The sequence below is a fragment of the Nothoprocta perdicaria genome, unplaced genomic scaffold (assembly GCF_003342845.1).
Source record: "Nothoprocta perdicaria isolate Ctin4 unplaced genomic scaffold, notPer1 scaffold_50, whole genome shotgun sequence".
Lineage (NCBI taxonomy): Eukaryota > Metazoa > Chordata > Aves > Tinamiformes > Tinamidae > Nothoprocta > Nothoprocta perdicaria.
This window is the reverse complement of record NW_020455755.1, coordinates 1,243,845-1,265,908: the sequence shown is the minus strand read 5'-3', so window position 1 is coordinate 1,265,908 and position 22,064 is coordinate 1,243,845. Positions and strand designations below refer to the sequence as shown.

The following is a 22,064-nucleotide window of genomic DNA, read 5'->3' as shown; positions in this document are numbered from 1 at the left end:
GCGCGGGCCGCGGGACGGGGCAGGGCCCACGCGCGGGCCCGGCGACACGGAGCGTCCGCGGGGCGCCCCGGGGCCCGCCCGAGGCCGCCCTGCTTGAGCCTTGCACCAGGCTGCAGCCCACTCCTCTTTGGGGCCACCACCCACGAGGCAGCCGTACTCGTAGCGCTACTGTTTAGGTGTGATCTTTTTTTTTTTTTTTTTGCTCTTTTTTGGTACCAATAATTTCTGTGAAACAGTTGATGCGCCCTTTATCCAATTAAAGCCCCCTGGAGGGAGAATTTGTCCAAGTCAAACCATGAGGCAAAATCCATCGCGTACAAACGCGGACCCGCAGGCCCTGCTCCTGCTTTCCCGGCAGCAGTCACTGTCCCTAATGTCCCTAAGGGCGCACGTTCCCCCTCAGTCACATCCCCCCCTCCACAAGGTGAATTGTATCGTCTGCCTTTGATTTCTGCTCTCGCCTTTCTTCTTCAGCCCCATAAAACAGCCGTGCCGGCGGTGCCGGTGGCAGCTCCTGGGTGTGCAGCTGGGCACATCCCGAGCAGGACGGATCCGGCCTGCCAGGAATCCTTTCCTTCAGGTGGAGGACACCGGCAAGCGCAAAGCCGGGCGTGCTGGCCGGCCCCAGCCTCGTGCTGCGGGCTTTGCCAGCAGGAATTGAGAGCTTTTACAGCCCAGGGGAGCAGGAACGCCACTGAGGGCTGGAATGGAGCGCCTGGCCTCCTTCAGCAGTAAGTTCCCAAAGCCGGGATTTGGAAACGACCTGCCCTTTCTTAAAGGAATCAGCAGTTGGCTCGGGGAGGGAGACAGAAAATGAGCCATATGTGGTCAATAGCGTCCCCGCTTACTCACATTCTCAATGCACAATCAGTATATGAATTATTTGGCGGGAATTTGGTGTCTTTTCCTGTCTACTTGTTATATTTGGGCTATTTTTTTTACGGGAAGAAAGAGTTATGGCTTTTATTACTTGTCAGCCTGTTTCCTTTGACTACTTTGCAGAAGAAAATAAGTAGTAAAGCACTGTAAAGCAGTGTTTCATTCCTTGTTCAGCAGTTTGAGCAGAGCCTGAGGTTTGGATGGCTTTCAGAGCAATAGCGCCCATGCCTCTGCAACCACAGCAGGAAGCTTTTCAGGTCAGACTTGAGGCAGATGCATGGGAAACCAGAGCTGTGCATGCGGGATCCTCCATAAGCTCCTGGGACTTGTCTTCAGTGCAAAACATGACCACGGACACGGGATCAAATCATCGCAGCTCCGTGCATCGCTGCAGAGAAATAGCCATAGGCTGCTGCAGAGAGGGCTTTGCTTCGATTCCGTTGCACAGTGTTAGGCTATTGAGCTCTCGGTGGCTTAGGTCTAGTAGAGAAATGCCAGGATCTTGCTGGGGTTGAACTAGGTGATCTCCAAAGATTCTGCAGTCTTTCTAGCAGCTTTAGTTGAACAAGGAATTTTCAACAGATACTTGGAGAAGCTCTGGTAGAAAAAAGGTTATACTCGGCTGTCTTTATTTTAAGTTATTAAAATTATAGAGTGCAATTTGAACGATGGCAGGAGCAGTGACACTTTTGTGTTGCGTTTGCCCGCTGGCTTCACAGATGACCCCTTCGATAAGCCTCCGTGCCGAGGCTGCTCCTCCTACCTCACGGAGCCCTACGTGAAGTGCGCCGAGTGTGGGCCGCCTCCCTTCCTCCTGTGCTTGCAGGTGAGTGCAGGGATAAAAGTGCACACGTTCACCTCTTGGAGAAGGCCATCAAAGGCCTGTCTGCTGCCAGGCTGCTATGCAAACACATTAATAACTGGTCTCTGGAAACTGGTATCAAAGCACATATTTGCTCAGGGACAGGGAAATGACAAAGAAAGTGTTGAAGCCTGAAGGATTTTGCTGGAGCAGCTGAAGGAGAGAGGGCTTTGAAAAGGCAGCCAGAGCCACCCGAAGAGCCGCAGCCCTCCTGGCAGCGTGAGGGAGCATGCTGCTGCATGTCTGGAGACATCGTTCACGAGAAACGTCCTCTCCATCCATTGCAAAACATACCACTGAGCTGCCTAAGAGTATGGACATTCACAGTTATGTGCTGGTGCAAATAAGAAGATATGAACTTAACTTCCAGTTACTTTAACATAGATTTTTTTACCTTCCTGTAAAATGGAATCAGTTAGCATCATGCCACTCTCTTGTTTTACAGTGTTTCACGCGAGGATTTGAATATAAGAAACATCAGAGCGACCATACTTACGAAATAATGGTAAATATTCTTTTTAGACTACATTTACTCTATCTTGGTCTTTTATAACTTTTACAGGAGTTAGACCCTTTTTTGCTTACATTAAAAAGTTCAAGTGATACAGTACTTTGCAAATGATACTATAATAGTAAATAATACTATTTTGTACTATAGTTGATGACCCAGTGACCTAAATAATTCAACAATTATTTGATCAGATTTGATGGGACACAGTAGAAGATATAAAAATGATGTGTCTTGCTGTTTGGAATATAGAAGTACCTTGCTCTTCAAATGGTGGTTTTTAACAGGGGATCACAGAAGTTTGATTTGCCTTTTTTTCCTTCCCTAGACTTCAGATTTCCCTGTCTTGGATCCTAACTGGACAGCTCAAGAGGAAATGGCTCTCCTAGAAGCTGTGATGGACTGTGGATTTGGGAACTGGTGAGGATTCAGTGGTTCAGCCAATTTCAGTGAAATGATGGGAAGTTTCTTTTACTGTTGGATACTTTGGTGCACAGCAGTCTGTGACTTGTCATGGGTAAGACACTATCTGAGCAGTTAAAACAGATTTTGTTCTCCATACTGCTGTTAGAAATACAAAGAAATTGTTAAAGGCCTCATCTTGTGAGATGCAAAGCACTTCCCATGAAGTAAAAAGCTCCCTCAAATCACATTAAAGTCACTAGATTCCAAAGGAAGCCAACTGTTGCTCAGGATTTGCTGTGCATCGTTTTGCCTTTGTGAAATAATTGCTGTATTGAAAATACAGAGCTCCAGTCTTTACTGTGAGTTTCTATGTGTGGATGCAATTAAGGCTATCACAAATTAATTTTCTGTGTACAACACGTTTAGTCTACTGTCCAAAATTACCTTTTTTCACTAAAGAAAAGAGAAAGTGCGTAACATTTCTGTGTTCTCCATGTTAATCCATCCTCCAGGCAGGATGTAGCCAATCAGATGTGCACCAAATCCAAGGAGGAGTGTGAGAAACACTACATGAAACACTTCATCAACAACCCCTTGTTTGCATCCACGTTACTGAACCTGAAGCAGGCAGAAGAGGCGCAGCACAACGAAACAGCCATTCCATTCCACCGTGAGTATCCCCTCCTGCCAGGGGCTCTGCTCTTCCAGAACTGGAATGAGCAGCCTCTGGAGAAGGGTGTACAGCACGCATGCAGCTTGCTTTTATTCCCAGAAAGACAGCTTGTTCTGATGGGTAGCTTAAACAATGTTAGGGTTTTCTGTACGCTGTATTAAAACACTGATATATCACATACTGGCCATTAAGGCCTATCTTTAAACTGCCCTGACTTCACATCTCTCTTTTAAATGTGTTTTAGCATTTAGCATTTCAGCAATTTATCTCTTTTTCAGTTTTACTTAAATTTAACATCTGTAGAATGGCCACCAGTCTAGCAGCTGTTCTATTTATAAAGCTCACAGAAATGTCTGAATAAAATATTACCTTGTAATCTCAAGGTTTAAATTTCATGATAAAGTGTTCACAGGTAAGCAGTAAGAACTGGACAATTTTGGTTCTGTCCCCATCTGTCATTGATTTTTTTGTGTATGACCTGGGGCAAGACAAATTCTCTGTGCCTCTACTTACTTTATCTATACCATGGGACTTACAATGCTTACCTCCTTCACAAGTGTGTCGTGAGCCTTGGTCCATTAGTGTCTGCAAAGCACCAAGATCCTCAGTTGGGAAGCGCTGTAAAAAGAGAGATCTTTAAGGTTAATTGCAGCTCTCTGTAAACGGCCCCCACAAGACAGAGGCTTTAACACCACGGTTGCTATTAACTAAAAGAACCTTCACACTGAGACTGATGTGCAGAGGGTTACCGAGGGGATGCTGAGCTCTGAAATGTAGAATTTACATTTTATAACCTATTTATCACCTTGAATTTTTGAATTTGACTTCTGAGAGTACTCTGAACATCTCAGAGTAGAGTGTTTTTCTCCTATTGAACTTGGTCTTTTTCCGACTATAATCCTGAGTAATATCCCAATCAGTTTATTTTTCTTAGACTAATTATTCTCTCTTTTTCCTGCACAAGAAATACCTATTTACAGAATTGTGTTCTCTGTCTGAATTAAAAATAAATAAATAAATAAAAATAAAGACCCTAAACCCTACACAACTACTAAAAGCTGTTATTTTTTCAGCTGCTGATGACCCTCCACGGCCTACGTTTGATTCCTTGCTTTCCAGGGATATGGCTGGGTATATGCCAGCAAGAGCTGACTTTGTTGAGGTAAAGATTCTCTCTTCCTTCATTATTTATACCTGTGCATTGAAATCCCCAAGCGCACATTTGCTTTCCTCTGCCTGTAAGTCCTCATTGTTCTTCACGCAGGAATTATTAAACGAGGGGCTGATGAGTGTGGGGATTTAGCCGCAGAGGTGGCGCTGCAGGCTAAAAAGCAGCGTCCGTGCGCGGGCTGCGGGAGCCGCGGCTGCCGCCGCGCGTCCCGTCGGGGATGGGGGTTGTGAATTGGGGATGGCTATTGTGAATCGGATGCCCAGTAAAAGGGATCAGCTTCGGATTGCTGCTAGTTCATCTGCCTTTGGGAAGCGTAGAGGAGCCTGATCCAAACATACAGATACAGCCAGGGCAGTGCAGATTATGCATTCCCTACCTAGAGCTCCTCTGCAATGTATATTGCTCAAGGATGAAGCTTTGTACAACCATTTATGAGTAAATTTTTCTGTTTTCAGTACTTCTATGCCTACCAAAATATCAATTTTTCTAATAACCGGTTAGTGACAATTTATTAATCACCTCTGAACAGGAGTTTGATAACTACGCTGAATGGGATTTGAGAGATATAGATTTTGTAGAAGATGATTCTGATATTCTGCATGGTAAGTCCCATCTTTCCATATATTGTTTGAAACCAGTGTTTCAAAATGCCTCCTTAGAGAAGAGTCTGTCATTAGTTGGTATCTACACTACTCTGCTACTACACTACTCTACACTGCTTTGCTTTTCCTAAAATTTGTAGGAATCATCTTATAGAGGATCTGAATCTAAACTTCTTGCCCTCCGTCTCCCAGTATCATTGCATCCTCCGTATTTTTGTTTTGCACTCTAAACAATGCTCAGTATTCCCACAAGAAAGAATGCAGTTCAACACAACAGGGTGAAAAGACTCCTAGGCAGCCGCGTCTGAGGAGGGCAGAGACCTGGTCCTGCTGACTCGTCCAGCTCCTCCCACCACCCAGGAGGTCACAAGCATTTTCTATCACTTCTTAATATTAGTGAGATGGCAGTAATTGTTTGAAATACCTCGTATTTCAATTCACTGATTGCTTTACTAACTTTTATTCAGCACTTGCAACATGGTAAATGCATGCAAAAAATATACTGCAGTTAAACAAAAATATAATCAGACTGAGAGAAACAATGGTTACAAATCAAATTCAGCTTAGAATGTTCAAATATTTCATGAATTACCTGTTTTTATTTGAGTGAATTACAGCATCAATAATCCGTTTTTCACCAGGGTTTTTATCCCCTTTTCCTCTCATGTAAGCAGTCTTTCCTTCTAATATTAGAAAACAATTTGTAAAAGTGCAGGTTTTAAAGCTAGTGGAATCAAACTGCAACTCCAACTGCGCAGGAGTAAAATTTCATTTTATAAGATACAAGAAAGTGAATGTGTGTCTAAATATTACATAATCTCTTTTCTTTGCTGGGAGGTCCTGACACACACTGACAGCAGATACTCTGTTTGCTCAGGGTCCTGCATTCCTCTCGGAAGGGTGAATTTGCCAGCCAGGGCGCACACTGGATATACGGCCTGTTTGCTTTGATTAATTTGCATTCCTCCCATTATTTGGGCATTGCAGGCCAAACAGAGGTTAGCTAGCCTGAAACAAAGGTCTCTCTCATTAGTGTTCAATAGGTTTTTGCAGACCAAGTGAGGCTGAAGAAAAATGAAAAGCAAGGGAATTGTTTTGGATATGCTCTTGAGAAACAAAAATGTTTTCATGTTATGGAATGGAGAGAGGAGCCTTGACTTTCTGCCTATCACTGGATCCTTCAAAGCAGCTCTGACCGTCTCAAAGAACCTTATCATTTCCCAAAACGGACACTTTAAACGGGATGGCAGCTTGGATTTTCTTAAGTTAACAGTACCAATAACTGTCTCTTAATGCAAGGGGGAAAGCACAGGCAAATAATTTCATTCTTACAGCATCCTTTTCTCATCTCAGTGCAGTATGTAACTGTATAGTACTCTGACTTATTCAAGCATTCCAGATCTTGTAATCAGTTGCTTCTGTCTGAATGTGTCCATTAAAAACAAAACCCCTCCAAATGCACATTCAGCAGCAAATACTATTTTTTCCTCTACACAGAAGCTGTGTTTTTTTCCTTCATTTGTTCTCACGAATGTTCTTTCCCCTCCCCAGTCAACTGTAATTTCTTCAGAATGTTTCACATCCAAGTGAAAGCATCAAAATGCAGTGTTATAGGTGCACAATTGCTTGTGATATTTATAGAGGTTCTCTGATGCAATTTCTGCATCTAGTCATTAAGTTCTGCCTACACAAACCCCAGAAAATAACATGTTAGCTTAGCTTGCAGCAGGTTTAAAAATATAAAAAAGACTTCCCATAAATTGGCAGTTATTCCAGAACTTGGAAAAACATTTCATTCATGTTTAACTTGTTACATTTCCCATTTTCTTGTCCCCACATTGAAGCAAGAAGGAGCATACGCTATCTGTGCTTGTTCTTAAATTAGAAAACTCAAGTAAGTATCAAAATACATACTAGTTTTTCAACATCCCGTGTTTGGAAGGAACTTGCAGATAGAAATAAGAACACTATGCTGTCTCTCCTGTTTTTATACATAATCTTTGGCTCCTAGGATAACATAACAAACTATTTTTCTATATAAATTGAAGATTATATGTAAAATCAGTAAGTGGAACTCAAACCTGATGACTCCTGAGCTCATATGTGCAACCCTTGGGCTTTAGGTATCCCTGTTTAGAGGAAATTTTATTATCCGGAGGATTGCACGGGTGAATTGCCTGCAGGCTAAGTTGGGCTTCCTTATGTTTACATATAAATACATATGTTTTTGTTTTAAAAATGTACAAAATGTACAAAAAATGTGTTTTAAAAATACATAGCCACACTTCCTAGCTTAATTGCATCATTAATTACTTATTAGGGAATCCAGTCAATAAACTGTAATTATCAGTTTTGCTTTTTTCTTAAAACTACGAAGTAACGCATAGCTACATAGTGGATTCTGCCACACTGGCATGTGCAGAAGAACAAATCTATTCTTATCCTAGAAGAGTCCAGGATTGTGTAAGGGAAGATGAAAAGAGTTTTCAGGATCTACCCAGGTTCATATTTCTGTGCAATAATGTATTTGAGAGGCGTGAGTGGGGGAAGCTTCCACAAATAGCATGTGTAGTCTGCAAAGGGTCAGCCTCTAGTGGGCTCACGTCCCTCTCGAATGGGCGGGGGATTTTTAAGGAGCAATGTGAAACGGTTTCAGCTTAAAGACGTGGAAATAAGCCTGCTGCCGAGATTGCTTATGTAACATGGGATCTTTGTTTCCATATTTTGCAGCTCTGAAGATTGCGGTTGTAGATATCTATCATTCCCGGTTAAAGGAAAGACAGAGGAGAAAAAAGTGGGTTTTAAAGCACTAACTGTCTTCCTTTGCTTCATAACCATATAACGCGTCCTAAAGCTCTCCTCATACCAGATAGAAGTGATTTGCTCTCTCCTTAAGGTTCTCTCACAGGAGAATTTCTAGGAGATTTGCATGACAGAGTTCAGCTTAGATGTGTAATTCTCCTGCTTTGCACAGACCAGAATCACCCCCTGGCTTTGCCAGCGACAGCAGGCCAAAAAAGACAAGAAACGCCTAGATGCCAGACCCCCCACTTTCTCCACAGAAACAGTTTCATCTCAATATTTGGTTCTTAGTGGTCCATAAGATTTCAGAATGTGCAATGAAGATAACTCTATTGCTTGTGTAAGTTTGAGTAATTTATTCAGTTAATTTGACAGCTTTTTAGAATGACTCAATCTATTCATTAAATTCAATTCTATTATAACTTTCAAGTACTTTGTTCAATATTTAAAATTATTTCTTGCTGTATTACTGCCTGCTGGAAGAATGATCATTTGGAGAAAGACTCCTCCATTCTTTCTCCTCTTTATAGAACATAGTTCTGCTTAAGAACAGTTAAGAATTGCTATCTTTTGGGCTGGATCTTGATAAAATTAAAAAAATATATTTTTGAGGTATAATTGCTGCCGTGACACAGCATGTCTTTCTAAAGGAACTGCACAGTTGCATAAAACAAATCCGTGTCCATTTTTGTGAGGTTACAATAGCAAAACAGGACACATATTAGAGAATAAAAAAAAAAAAGAAGACATAAATGCTTGTGTCACTGCCACAAAACCTCAAAACCTTCTCTGCATGGGACAGGAATGTTCTTTTATCCATATTAAAGAAAATGTAATGGATTTCATGGAGCAAAGTCCAGCTTGTCCTTGACAAGCCTAACTTTGTAGTATCTCTTATCATTTGCAAAAGCTGAGTATTTATCAAATTGCCACACAGCAGTGACCACATGACATTTGCAGAAACCTGTGACAAGTGTATTTGTCATGCACTTGTAAATATCCTACCTGCCTTTTACCCTGCTCATTTCCCTGCCAGTAACATGAACATTTCAGACCTATGAGTTACACAAATCATTTTCCTCTGCTTAAAACTCAAGCTGTCACGGAAAAGTTCCTTCAAGCTGCTCCCAGAATTGACACCCATTAAAGCCTCGCTGCATCACATTCCTCAGCTAGACAGTTCAAGGGTTATAAAAACTTCACATATCTGATGGTCTAAATCACCGTTTCCCTTTGACACTTACGTATTTATGCAACAGAACATGCTTTATGCAGTAATTAATGCTTTTCATTAGTGCTTTTCTTTTTGTTTTGCTTTTTATTACAGAATTATAAGAGATCATGGCTTAATCAACCTCAGAAAATTCCAGAGTGAGTATCAAATGTAACTCCTTGCTTTAAAGTGGCCTTGACTCAAACTTCAGAGGCCCGACTTTGGAGATTCGCTGTTTCCAGTGCACCAGTGTGGCTTATCCACCCTGCACCACATTCAGACAGCCTGAATTCCGCCACATTTCCTGCCCGACTGGCTGCATGTAACAGAGCCCAACTCAGTGTATCAGCTGCTTCTCTGTCCTGCCCTTCAGAAGCATTTAGCACCTGCACTTGAGAGGGGCAAAGATGCAGTCCAGACCTTCTGTTTGCATCTTGCTCTATCTCAAAAATCACCAAATAACATTTAATCACCTTTTCTGCCTTTTAAATCGCAGGAGCAGTATCATTTTTTTGCTTTTTGCTCATAAGTTTGTAGTTGTGACCCCCAAACAGCCACAAAATATGCCAGACCTGGATCTCAGGACAGTTCGCAGAGGCTGGTAGTCAATTCAGGATCCTTTCAACTACCTACATTTGTAAGAATAAACAAGAATTTATTTTCTTCCCATAGCTGGATTCGTGTACAGTACAAATAGTTAACTCACGCCCTTCTGCGGCTTGGTTGTTGTTTCCTTGTAGCAGTTGAAAGCAATTTTCAGGAAATCTGGCAGCATCCCAGCAATTTCTTAGAACCTCAGTATGGTCCAGCTTCACAATCTAAGCTCCTATATATAGATACTGGTCTTACCACTGTAGGGAAAAGACCATGTAGCCACCAATTCAGTTGTGGTGGCACTGAATTGCTGATAGTGTGTCACTTTCTCCCCCTGACTGCAGTTCTGGAAAGACGGTACCCGAAGGAGGTTCAGGACCTGTATGAGACGATGCGGCGCTTTGCACGAATTCTTGGGCCACTGGAGCACGACAAATTCATCGAGAGCCATGCACGTAGGTGTTGTAAGGATCTAAGCATGCCTGTTCTTTAGGAGGCTGTGGAAGGGCTGCCTCATCTGCTCCCTCTCCTAAATAGATACCACAGAGGACAGGGGGGTTCCCTTCGCTCACTCCTCTCCCCACACTTCAGAAAAACAAGTGTGTTCCTGGGGTGATACATTAAATGATCAGGAAGTGTTGTTTTATTTTTTTTCCACTAAGATGTGTCTGAGTTCTTTGACTTCTCAGTTGACCAGACATTCTAGTCATATGTTAGAAGTAGTATTTTTTTGTCATCAAAAGAACATTATTTACTGGCACTTTCTTTCATTGGAGAGAAAAAAGAAAACATAAACTTTACATCTGTATTGAGAGGTGGGAGCTAACAGCAAATTGTAAATTCTTTGAATGATACGTGTTAAAATATCATATGTATATATAATTATACAGTACAGCTGTCATTATGTTTCCTACCGTAAAGGGAGAGGTCATTGTTCCATCACCAAACCATCAAGTCTTTATGCATAATCACAGCATGCGTTCAGCCAAATTCCAGCACGAGTCATTACATCCTGCTTAGTTCTGTGACTTACCATCAAAATTGTTCCTCATTAGCAAGAACAAAGCCCTTCAACAATTGCGACAATATTTTCAGTTGTTTTTTTTTTTAAATACCAACGACATGATCCTGCAAAATCATGAATGCAACATGTGAGTGTTACTCCTGAAACCTAATTTTGTTGTTGTTGTTGTAACAGAAAAGGCCTCAAGTTAATATGATAATCAAATACACACGTTGTGCTGACCAATGTGAGTAAACAAATTTGAGCTAAAGACAAAGTAATGCCTCGAAGCCAGACAGTAAAAAACCATAGGCAGTAGAGCTCTGTGAGCAAAAGAAACGAGCATTTAATCTTAACGTATGAGTATTTAATCTTAATGCCATTATGGAACTGACTGCAGAAAAAGTTGTCAGCAATGACAAATTTCGGACATTCAGTTATGGAAAAGGTAGCTCAAAGACATTAGATACCATAAGGAGCCTGCATGGATTAGTTTTTCAAAGCTGTTAAAATGCCTCCCGAAAATCCTACATTATTAATATTATTTATCTTGACCAGGAAGAGGCAAAGGAACTGTCTAAGCATAAAGATAAATAACTTTTCCTGATGCACGTGCTGGAAACCTGCTGCAGCCAGTGCCCGGGCAGCGCTGCGGCAGAGCAGCACTTTGGGGTGCCGCAGGCGGGTCCCGGGGTGCCCCTGTCCCCACAGAGCGGCCCCCTGGGCACAGACGGGGCGGGGGGACGCTCCCGCGCCGCCGCTGTCACCCACTGACCCGCTTCTGTTCTCTGCGTTTCCCTTCCGCCGCCTGTGCGGAAAAACCAGTGGAGTTCGAGCTGCGAAGGGAAATAAAGCGGCTGCAGGAGTACAGAGCAGCGGGAATCACCAACTTCTGCAGTAAGTACCCGCTGCGAGGCTCAGCCCAGTCCCGCCGCCTGGGCGGGAAGGATGACGGGAGCTTTTAGGATACACTGGAGACATGTATTTTTAAAGTGCTTGCCCAACTCTTACTGAACGAGGACTTAGCAATAATCCATAACTCTGGGGTGATTTAGAGCTAGTTTGAGCCATCAGCTTGGATATCTTTTGTCTGCCAGAACTCTGCTTTAGTCACCACTCTGAAAAGGTTCCAGAGAGGGAAAAAATATATATACAAACACACATATGTGCGTATGTATAGTGGCACAGTGTTTTCTCATGCTTTTTGTCCGGGCATTTTCACCAGTGATCAAGAAATGTAAAATCCAGAGAGAGGAATAAGATCTTTTTACATGCCTTGTTCCATCCCGAAGTGGATCCCAAAGTCCACTGTTTGTTTTGGGCCTGAAGTTAATGGGGCAGGAGGAAAGAGGGTGGAATCTAATATCTTCTCATGCACGAATTTCCACGAGGGAGAAAAGGCAGAGCCCGTGCTAGAGAAGAGTTTCTCTTATTTCCCAAAGCACAGAAAAGGCTGAAAGTTTTGACAAGAGGCAGCCGGTGACAAGACGGTCTGTGTTCACCGTAGGTGCGAGAACGTACGACCACCTCAAGAAGACGCGGGACGAGGAGCGCCTGAAGCGCACCATGCTCTCCGAAGTGCTGCAGTACATCCAGGACAGCAGCGCCTGCCAGCAGTGGCTCAGCCGACAAGCTGACATGTAGGTTACGGCAAGACTGCATCCTATACACATATACCTTAGGCAGAGGGTACCTCAAGCACATTCCCTCCCCTAAGAACCAACGCATTCCCAGTTTATTACAGTGAGATGATCCTGCAGGGAAGCAGGAAGCAGCAGTGGTACTCATGGAGTTTCAGCCAAGGAAGTGACTAGGAGGCGCTCAAAAATCTTGGTTTTCTGTATATTTCAAGAACTGAACTACCGCTAATTAAGCCATTGAGGGAAGTGAGGTCTTCGTGGTACTAATGAGAGCACAGATGACACCTGAAATATTTCAAGGGTTTTAGATGTAGCAGCATTATTAATGTACAGTCACGCTGCACAAGCCCTTTGAGCTAAGGAAGAAACTGCCGTGCCAAGGAAGCACATCCTGTACACTGCACCGACTGGGGAGATGAGCCGCAACTTCCCCGTCCTCCGCTGAGCTTTTCATGCCCACTCACCCCTTAAAAAATTTCAGACATGGTCTTCAACCTCAGAAATGCTAAATCTTCAGAAATCTTGTTGACTTCAGATCTGGGCCTGGGTTATGCAAGTTAAATTTCTAATTTTTAGAAGTTGGAGGGGAAAAAAAGTTTCATGGCCAACTTGTGCAGCTCTTCTTGTGTAACGTGCAGTCTAAAATTTCCCTTTCTTTGCAGCGATTCCGGCCTGAGTCCCACAGTACCAGTTGCTTCAAACTCAGGTAGGCGCCTTGCGCGGGGCCTGGCAAACGCTGCCCTCGTGGGCAGCTCAGCCCTGCACAGGCCCCCGTTTCCTCCCTCTGCAGCTCATTCCACATGCCAAGTCTGTAGCTTTGTGCTGAATTTCTAGGTTTTTTTCTGGCTACAGGGGGAAAATCCACCCTAAAGCTACATTAGCGAGGCAGGAAAGAAGAGTTTTAATACAAGAACAAAATGTATTATTTAGAAGATAAAGCTATTCCAAGTGTTCAAATGCAGCTGTACACCTGACAGAATACAGATTGGGGAGGGCAGAGCGCCAAAAAGAAAAAAGTTGCCTGAGAAGCACTCAATGGTCACAGTATCAAGCACTCGAGAGTTACAGGATGAAAGAAGTTGCAGTTTCCTACCTCACGCGCGTGCTTGGGAAGTTGTTAGCTCTGTAATCACGAGTTATTTCTTTGCATCAAGAGGCCCCCTGTTTGTTTCAGTAGCCAGTGTGGCAGATTCAGGAGTTACTCAAGGCGGTTCTGCAGAATCCCATGCTCGTTTGCTGAGGTCACCAGACGGCAGACAGTGAATGAGACTAGGGGAGGGAAGGGAGGGAAGGAAAAGAAATATATGTGAGGCTGATAAATGTTGCTGGGGGAAACTGGATCCCAGCTGCCTCTCATCTAGCTTTTCTGTGGAGCCTAATACAAATCACTTGAGCTGCACTTCTCAGAGGTGGCTGCTCGTTGTGCACACACTTCATTTCTCTGGAAACGTGACAGGAGCCCTGGAAATCAGAGTCAGAATGCTGAGCAGTTAGTCACTGCAGAAGTCAGCAGGCACTAGGGTTGAAACATGTTTAGCAAGAGCTAAAATCTGGTGTTCTGAAGGGAACAGAGCGTTGTGTTTCTCACTGTGAGCATGAGAGCAGATGAAACGGAGACGGCCTCCCCCCAGCTAGTGCGAGGGTGACTAATGGCATTAGGTTTTTGTGGAGCATTCAGGGGCCAGCGAGAGAGGAGCACCATAGCTCTGCCCGTGGAGCTTGGCTAACAGGCCACGTGGGTGACCAGTGTCACATGGTGAACGAAACCAAAACAAAATACCAAATTATTGCTCATTAAGTGAGCATTATCAACCCTGCTTACTGAATAAGACGAGGATGCTGGGGAAAACCTGCCACGTGGCTTGGTAATTAAAGGTTGTATTGTGAGGAGCATATATGAGAGAGCAAATTAACGTTGCCTAACTTTAATTCTAGATCCCTTTTATTTAGATCCCTTTTACATTGACATCTTGACTTTACAGCCTCACTGCACGTTGCCTTGCGTAGTTGGTGTGTGTCATTTCCTAGGAAAAGCCCGTCCGGCCTCGGTCCCGAGATGCCTGTTGCCGGCTGCAGACCGAGGGGACATGGGGGGAGCCTCCCCTGCTCTTTGTCCTGGCCTCAGTTTCCTCTCCCAGTTTCTAGCCCGTCCATCCCCTAGTCCTGCCTTACCTGTCTGGGGGCTGTCCTGGGACAAGGAGACCATTGCTGATCCTGCCAGCTGTGCAGCCCTTGGCACAGGGGAAACAGACCTTCTGAAAATAGGAAGAAATACCCCTAGATTTGTTCTAAACTCTGGAAGATAAAAATATAGTTCAAAATATATGTACCCTGCAAGCAGGCAGGCCTCGCACAGTTGCAGCTCCGCTAGCCAAGCTGAAGTTACAAGCAGTAATGAAAGTGAGAACTCCGGGCTAGCCTGGGATAGCTGTTTCAGCACTGTTTATCCTAATGCGCCCAAACAAACCCACGGCCTGCACTTGCTTTGCAATAACTGCACCGTATTAAAAGACATTTAAAGGAAACTGCTCCAGGAGATGGTCAGGGAGATTGCCTGGGAAATTGGCACTTAATCCCCGCTGTCATCATCTCCGTGTCTTTACAAGGTGCCGGTTTCTCACCGGGGACGCGGGGCACACCCAGGGCGCAGCGCTGAACTCGCTCACCCCAGCCCCAGCGGCGCGGCCAGGGCTGCTCACGGGAAGCTGTTAGCCACCAATCTCCCAGCTTTTGCAAGGATTCACTGCGCTTAGCTACCTCAGTCACAACGCCACCCCTCTTACCAAAACAGTGCAGTTTTAAATCCTAGATAACTCTGTCTATAAATACTTGGGGATACTATAAATACTACGGGTTAATACAAAGGTATTTAGCTGCTGCTGTGATAACGCACTGAAGGAACGGGCGCTTTGGAAGCACAGAGGTTGTCAGAGTTTTTGTGTGTTGTCTTTGCAGGTAGGCGGAGTGCCCCACCACTGAACCTCACCGGCCTCCCAGGGACAGAGAAGCTCAACGAGAAGGAGAAAGAGGTGAGGAAGGAAGGAAAAGGTGACCTACATATAAACTGTTTATCTTCACAGCACAGGGCACTCGCATCATGTCCCGGATGCATTGAATATCATCTCAGTTTCAGGCCTCAGTTACTCTTTTCCACTCAGGCCTAGTAATCATTCACGTTTTCCAGCGGCCTTCCTAGTGGCGGTCACTGCACTGCACACAGCAGCGCTCCACCAAACAGGCCTCGTCAGCCAAGGAACTGGGGAGAGCCGAGGTGTCATTACAGGCCATTATAACGTGTGGACAATGACATCCTCTTCTGCCCTTACGAAACCAGGGTGAGCAGAGAGGGCTTTGTTGTTGTTGTTTGGTTTGGTTTTATACGTGAGCATCTGTTTTCAAATTGGCCATGGAATTTGTTAAGGACTTCGCTGGACAGATCACCAAACCTTAGTAACGTAGCTCTTTCTGTATAGGCATCTCACAGCCAAACCTCAACCAACTGAGTGTGTTTTTTCACCGAAACAGCCCAGTGAAGCATGGAGGCAATCACAGCGTATTCTTACCTTGTCGTGAGTGTTGTTCACTCCGAGTGCAGCCCGGGGAGGATGAGCAGGCGCAGGGGGACCGCGGGCCGCGGGGGCAGAGGCTGCTGCAGCTGCAGCTCCGTTGCTCTCGCAGGAGAGCTCGTGGGGCTGCAGAGGGGCTAGGGCTGGGTCTCACCCCACCACGCACCCATCCTTGAATGCACGTGGTCAGTGACAGGCTGCACGGGGAGGCTGCTGAAATAAGTGCCTAGTGGTTGTTGTTTTAATATTAAAAGGCATAATCTGTCCTTAGATGGCGCACAAGGCAGATTTCAGTATATATGAAATGCCGTGGACACATCTGAGGTTCTTTCCTCCCTTGTGGCTTGTGTGATGAGCTCCTTTCCCCTTCTCTGGGGTAGCAGCACTGAATCAGAGCACAGGTTCACAGGGAACATGGTGTTTGTGGGTCCTTTCAGCACACGCATAATTGTGACTAGGGCATTGCTGTGTTTGCAAACGCAGTTTCCTTGGCTGCAGCATCCAGAGGAGCTCAGACTTTGCTGCATCTATTTCCTATCAATAAGGAACAATCATTAAGTGTTTCCTTATTAAAAGGAGGAGACGGCCAGGATCTGCTGGGAGCAGCACAGTGCACAAGCTGGCAGAAAGCTGGTGTTTGGAAGGGAAAGGGGAGCACTGCAGCCTGCGGCAGAACACAGGGGCTTTGAGAAGCAAACCTGAAGGCCACAGCAGTGACCCGCTGGTGCCTTTTCTCCAAGTTCCTCACTTCCAGGCACGGGACCTTGCACACAGGGTTTCCACGCCAGCCTCCCGCAGGGAGCGAGCGCTGCGCACGAAGCTGCTTTTGCAGAAGGGTAATAGCGACCTGCTCTGCAGGGACTAAACTGGCAGCTGCCCTGCGTGGCCCGGGCCAGCAGAGCTGCGGCTCGCAGGGCCCTGGCACGCGGGCGCGCGGCGCCGTGGGCAGCAAGGCCCACGCGGGCTCCCCTCGCCCTGCGTCAGCGAGGAACGTTCCTGAGTGCGGCAGCCGCAAAGCGCCTCCTCTCCCTACCTGTGGATTGGAGCAGCTCAGAGGGCAATTACCGAGTCCCTCCATATACAGTAAAAAGTGTGTGTGTTTTTATATATGTATTATATATATACACACACACGCAAACACACACAATAAAAAAGCACTTTCAGAAGAATATTCTCAATGTTGCTCCCCCGGCGGGCGCACGGAATGCGAGCGCGTGACAGGCGTTTGTGTTTATTAACTTTACCTTTTGTCTTGCAGCTCTGTCAGATGGTGAGGTTGGTCCCTGGAGCCTATTTGGAATATAAAGCTGCTTTAGTGAACGAGTGCAACAAACAAGGAGGGCTGCGGCTAGCGCAGGCCAGAGCGCTCATCAAGATCGACGTGAACAAAACCCGCAAAATCTACGACTTCCTTATCAGGGAAGGCTACATCACGAAAGCCTGAGGACGGGCGCGAGCACCGCGATGGAGCAGCCACACGTGGAGAGGCTTTGAAGTCACTCTGACAGCGCTGGAAGATTTTAACGGTGTTTGAATCAAGGATGCTTCCTCCTGGTTAAAATCTTTTGGAGCTTTTTTCGCAAAAGCAAGTAGGGAGCTTTGTTAAATCGTACAAATACTGACATTTCTTTGTCTGGTTTCCTTTCGACCGTGCTGTTTTAACACTGCTGTTGTCAGAATTCTGCTGCCGTGTAGCAGAAGAAAGAACTGTATGCCACGTGAGCCCATCTGTAGCGTGACCGGGCAGCGTTTCTAACGCCTGCTGCAGCTCACGGAGCTTCCATCCTGACAGCGCTGCAGAAGCAGGGCAGCAGAGCGGCGGTGCTGGGCGAGGGACGGGGACAGGAACGCGGCCCCCTCCCTCCCGCGCTCCTGTCTCAACCAGCATCGGCTTGCGAAGGAGACCGCGCCTGCCTGAGGCTGTAAAAATAGAGCTTGCAATTGTCCAATCTTTTTAACTTAATTGTGATTAGGGATGGGAACGGGCATTGCAGGGAGGCTCCCCAGCAGGTGTTACGTGGTTTTAGTGCCTGTCACAGCACGGGAGCACGGTCCCAACCCCCAGGCTGCCCCACTGCCGCGGGCAAGCTGAGCTGCCCAGAGCCCCTCTTCCCACGTGCCTGCTCCATCAGGCGCAAAAGCAGAGCAGCCCTTCGGAACACAAAGAGAACAGTCCTCGGCGCCCGGACCCTTCTTGCACAGGGGAGAGAAGCGGAGGCAGCCGCAGACCCCGGCCCCTCCGTGTGCGGAGGCTCCTTGCAGCCCCACACGTTATCAGAACATTCCCGGTTCTCCAAGAGAGCAGCCATCAGAGGCAACAAGGCACTACAGCCAACACTCAGTCACGTCAAACAGACCCCTGTGAGACTTGAGTACAAAGCATTTGGAAAGAAAAACGGGATAAGGACGGTTCCTTCCAGGGGCCGCTTGGCGTGTTTTGCTGGAGCGCGGCAGCTCCCATGCCAAGCGCCTCGCGCCACGTCAGTGCCCCCGCCACGCAGCACCGGGCGGGTTACCCACCAAGCAGAGCATGACGTGGGGGCTCGCAGGGATTTCACCCTGCAACGCACCCAGACTGCGCTGCCGTTACACCAATACCCATTTGAGACACCTGCATTTGCCTTTTGGGGGGTTTCACCCGCCAAGAGCAATTATCCTGTGTACCCGAGGTGCCACTGAATGTGAAATCTTTTGGTTGTAATAAAATCAAGGTGATTTGAAACAGTTTTGAGTTTGTGTTCCTGGACTCCGAGTGGGACTGTGAAGATCATGAAACTGCCTGTATCCATATCCACCAGCTTCTCCGAGGGAGGGAGGAGGGAAACGCACAGCGCTGGCTGTTGCAACCTCCAAACTACTTAGGGAATGTTGCTGCTTAAACAAGAACAGCAGCAGCAAGCGATGAAGATTCACATGAGGTCTGGAGAGGCAGAGAAGTGCAGCCTGGCAGTGCCAAGGGAAGGGACAGCCATTCTGCAGAGCAGTAGGGAGGGAACAGAGCAAGCTGCAAATCCTTGGAGTGCTCCTTTAGCTGGCCCGGGAGGAAAAGCAGGAAAGTTTTCCTTGCCGAGGCGGGCGGAAGAGCGGGAGGCCGCGGGAAGCAGCCGGGCGGGTTCCCCTCAGCCGCCCCAGGGCAGAGCAGGTTTTTCTCCCCGGGCAGGTCGGGGCACGGCCGCGGCTGCACCGGGGTCGCTGCCTCCCCGCGCCTCCCGTTTCCAGGCTCTCCCTGGGCACAGGGGCGACGGGGACGGCCCAGGGCAGCCTCTGCCAAAGCTCCCAAGCACCGAGCAGGGCGCCGAGTCCTCCCAAGAGCCAAGGCTCCCAAGTGCCGCGCACCCAGGATGGAGGAGAGCGCAGCGGCAGCCCGGAGAGCAGAGACAGCCTCAAAGCCGCCGCGGTCCCTGCCACGAGGGCAGCCCTGGCCCTCAGTCCCCAGGCCGGGTCTGGCTGCCGCCTCGGCCCCTGCGCTGGGAGCAGCGCCGGCTCGGGAGGAAACACCGGAGAAGCGCGAGGAAAAGCGAGCGCGGGGCTGCCGTGTGTGCGGCTCCCGCCGAGGGCTCCGCTTGCGCTAATTAGAGGCCCGGGCGACAGGGAAGATCAAACAGGGCACGAGGCCGGGAGGGCGGCCGGTGGGGTAAGCGCCTCTGCGGGCACCTGCAGCCGTGACTGCGCTGCCTCACCCCGGCATGCCCTGAGTCACCCTAATAGCCGCGTTCGGCAGGTCATGTTATTTTCCTGTCATTAAAGCATCACCACATCGGTTTGTTTTGTTTTCCGGCCGCCGTCGCGCCAGTGGCGAGTGCCCTTTGCTGGCTCAGGACCCCGGGCCCAGGGACGCGGCCCAAGGCCCATAGAGCCACCAGCGGCCCCAGTTTTAGCACCTGCTCCAATTCCAACTAAGCTGGGCCCATGAATCCCAACCTGCCTCCTTTGGAGCTGAGCAGGGCAGCTCCAGAGTGAGGGCTGCCCCACGCCAGGGAACTGGCCCCTCAGCCAGCTCCTGGAGCCGGGGGTCCCTGGATGCTTTGGAGAGCACAGGGGTCCCTGGCGCGGGGCTGCCCCACGCACGGCGGGGGTGACAGCAGCCACGCTCGCCCCGCCGGGGCCGGCAGCTCCCCGCAGCCCCTGCCCCTCCGCGCTGCCGCGTCCTGCCAGAGCCGCCCTCCGGGACCGGCACTGCCCCGCTTCAATGACTCGGGGCTTTGCTGGAAGCCTGCGCCGAGCCCCTGGGGGCCGCAGGATCCCCTGCGCTGCCGCAGGCGCCGGCCGGGCCGAGCAGCCCCGACAGGCCGCGGCTCCTCGCAACGTGGCACGGCGGGGGGCACCGGGGCCGCAGCTGGCAGCGCGCGGAGCACCAGGCTCCGGTGCCACGCAGGTTGGCTCCATGGGCTCCAGCAGGGTAAATGCCCGCGTTGCCATGGGAACCGGCCCGGCGTACTCCAGGCGAGGCTGGCACAGGCACAGCGCGGGACCCCTCAGGCCGTGCTCCTCGCCCCCTCCTGCCTGCTGCCGCTATCCCCGCTGGTCCGGGGTGGCTTCAAGAGCCTCCAGCCACAGTGCCATTGCCCACATCCTGCAGGACACGCCGGAGCCAGAGCCGGTCCCTCCGCTCCTCCATGGATGCGAGACCTTCTCACCCCGGAGGCATCCCTGGGGAAGACACCTCAACCTCCACGTGTGCCAGGACTACTCGTGTAGATGAGCTGTGCCCTGCTCTTTGGGTGTTCCTGGCCAAGGGAACAAGGCCCAGCCCTGGGAACGCGCAGGCTCCCTGAGCGCGAGGCCGGGATGGGCAAAGGGGGCCAAAATGACCCCCGTTTCTGCAGCCGGAGGTGCCGCCGCTCGGGGGAAGGCAGCAGCTCACATCTGCGGCACAGGCAGAGCTCACCAGGAGCCTGCGGGGAAAAAAGATCCTTACATTTTCATTGCATGGCCTTTTGAGGCTTTAATTTGTCTATTTTTGTTCCTCGCCCACCTCCGCGCTGAGTGTGCCGAGCAGCTTTGCAGCGAGGCAGGGTTTTAAGGAAGAGCGGCGGCTGCCGGAGCGGAGCGGCTGCGGGAAAAGCAGCCCCCGGAGCACGGAGCAGCCCCGGAGCCATCCCGCAGCCCTCGGCCCAGCGGGGCTGCTGAGTCACGGGAGGCGGCGGGCGCGCGGAGCCGGGGGCTCTGCCGCAGGGGGAGCTTCCCGCGGGAGATGCGGCTAGTTCAGCCCCACCGTGCGACAACCGGGAGCAGCGGGCAGGCGGGAGCGCGGCGGCGCCGCCAGGAAGGGGTTAAAGCGGAGGCAGCTGGTGCGGAGGCCAGGGAGCCTGATGTCACCAGAGCCCGTGACATGGTGGCCGGGACGGCCGGGCCAGCCCGAGGCTTCCACCTACGGCCCCACTGTCCCCCCGCGCGGTGCTCAGTGCTCGTCCTGGCAGCGCGTGGGGGGCTCGGCAACACGGGGACAGCCGTCACTGCGGGGGAGAGCTGCTGTTGTGGGGGACACCCGCCCCGTCCCCATCCCCGATGGGCAACGGGGGCCGACGCGGGGTGCCAGGGTGCAGGATGAGCCTCTCTGGTCGGAGCTGCCTCCGCTCCTCTGCCCCGGCCACCTCGGGGAGGCCCAAGGCTCCCACCGCAGCCTCCTCCCAGCAAAACACACCGGCAGATCCCCCTTCCAGGGCTGCCTCCTTCCCCATGGGGCACCCACATCTCCACATGGAGCTGCCACATCCCCCTCGCCATGGGGCACCCACTAGCTCCTCATGGAGCCGCCACGTCCCCCTCGCCATGGGACACCCACCAGCTCCATGGAGCACCCACCTGCTCTGCACGGAGCCACCATGCCCCCTCGGCCCGGGGCGCCCATCTGGCCCCTGCGCACACCCAGCCATGGCCCCTCTCCACAGGGCACTCTCCAGTCCCCATCCTGTCCCCTCCCCAGGACACCCACATCTCCACATGGACCCCCGTGTCCCCACGGGACACCCCCCTCATCCCCCTCATATCCACGAGGCACCACCTCACGACCCTCCCCACGGAGCAGCCATGTCCCCCCACGCCCCCCCCAGGGACCCCACTGAGGGGACATCAGGGGCCACCCGGCGCCGCACGACGCCCCCCGCCCGGGCGCCCGTTCGCGCGCGGCGCCTTTAAGGGCGGGC

At 49.4% G+C, this 22,064-nt stretch overlaps 1 protein-coding gene and 1 long non-coding RNA gene across 2 annotated transcripts; one reads left to right on the top strand and one right to left on the bottom strand.

Annotated features, from left to right (window-relative positions):
• The first annotated feature begins 521 nt into the window (after positions 1-521).
• Positions 522-18,259, top strand: TADA2A (transcriptional adaptor 2A). Its single transcript, XM_026047976.1, has 15 exons — positions 522-731; positions 1,599-1,705; positions 2,187-2,246; positions 2,578-2,669; positions 3,167-3,324; positions 4,401-4,489; positions 5,028-5,100; positions 7,831-7,894; positions 9,230-9,273; positions 10,054-10,164; positions 11,538-11,609; positions 12,220-12,352; positions 13,015-13,058; positions 15,308-15,381; positions 17,177-18,259. Exons 1-15 carry the CDS (start codon positions 707-709, stop codon positions 17,360-17,362), a joined length of 1,332 nt encoding a protein of 443 aa, XP_025903761.1. The 5' UTR covers positions 522-706; the 3' UTR covers positions 17,363-18,259.
• On the bottom strand, positions 809-13,574 carry LOC112954717. Its single transcript, XR_003250768.1, has 3 exons — positions 13,446-13,574; positions 3,873-3,945; positions 809-1,476 (listed from the first exon to the last, which is right to left on the bottom strand). It is a non-coding gene; the product is annotated as an uncharacterized LOC112954717 (long non-coding RNA).
• Positions 18,260-22,064: the final 3,805 nt, after the last annotated feature.

Bases quoted from the DNA above. Each gene is read 5' to 3' on its own strand.
- TADA2A (XM_026047976.1), top strand. From the start codon at position 707: ATGGAGCGCCTGGCCTCCTTCAGCA. The intron at 2,247-2,577 runs GTAAATATTCTT...TTCCTTCCCTAG, and splicing joins ACCATACTTACGAAATAATG to ACTTCAGATTTCCCTGTCTT. The intron at 15,382-17,176 runs GTGAGGAAGGAA...TTTGTCTTGCAG, and splicing joins TCAACGAGAAGGAGAAAGAG to CTCTGTCAGATGGTGAGGTT.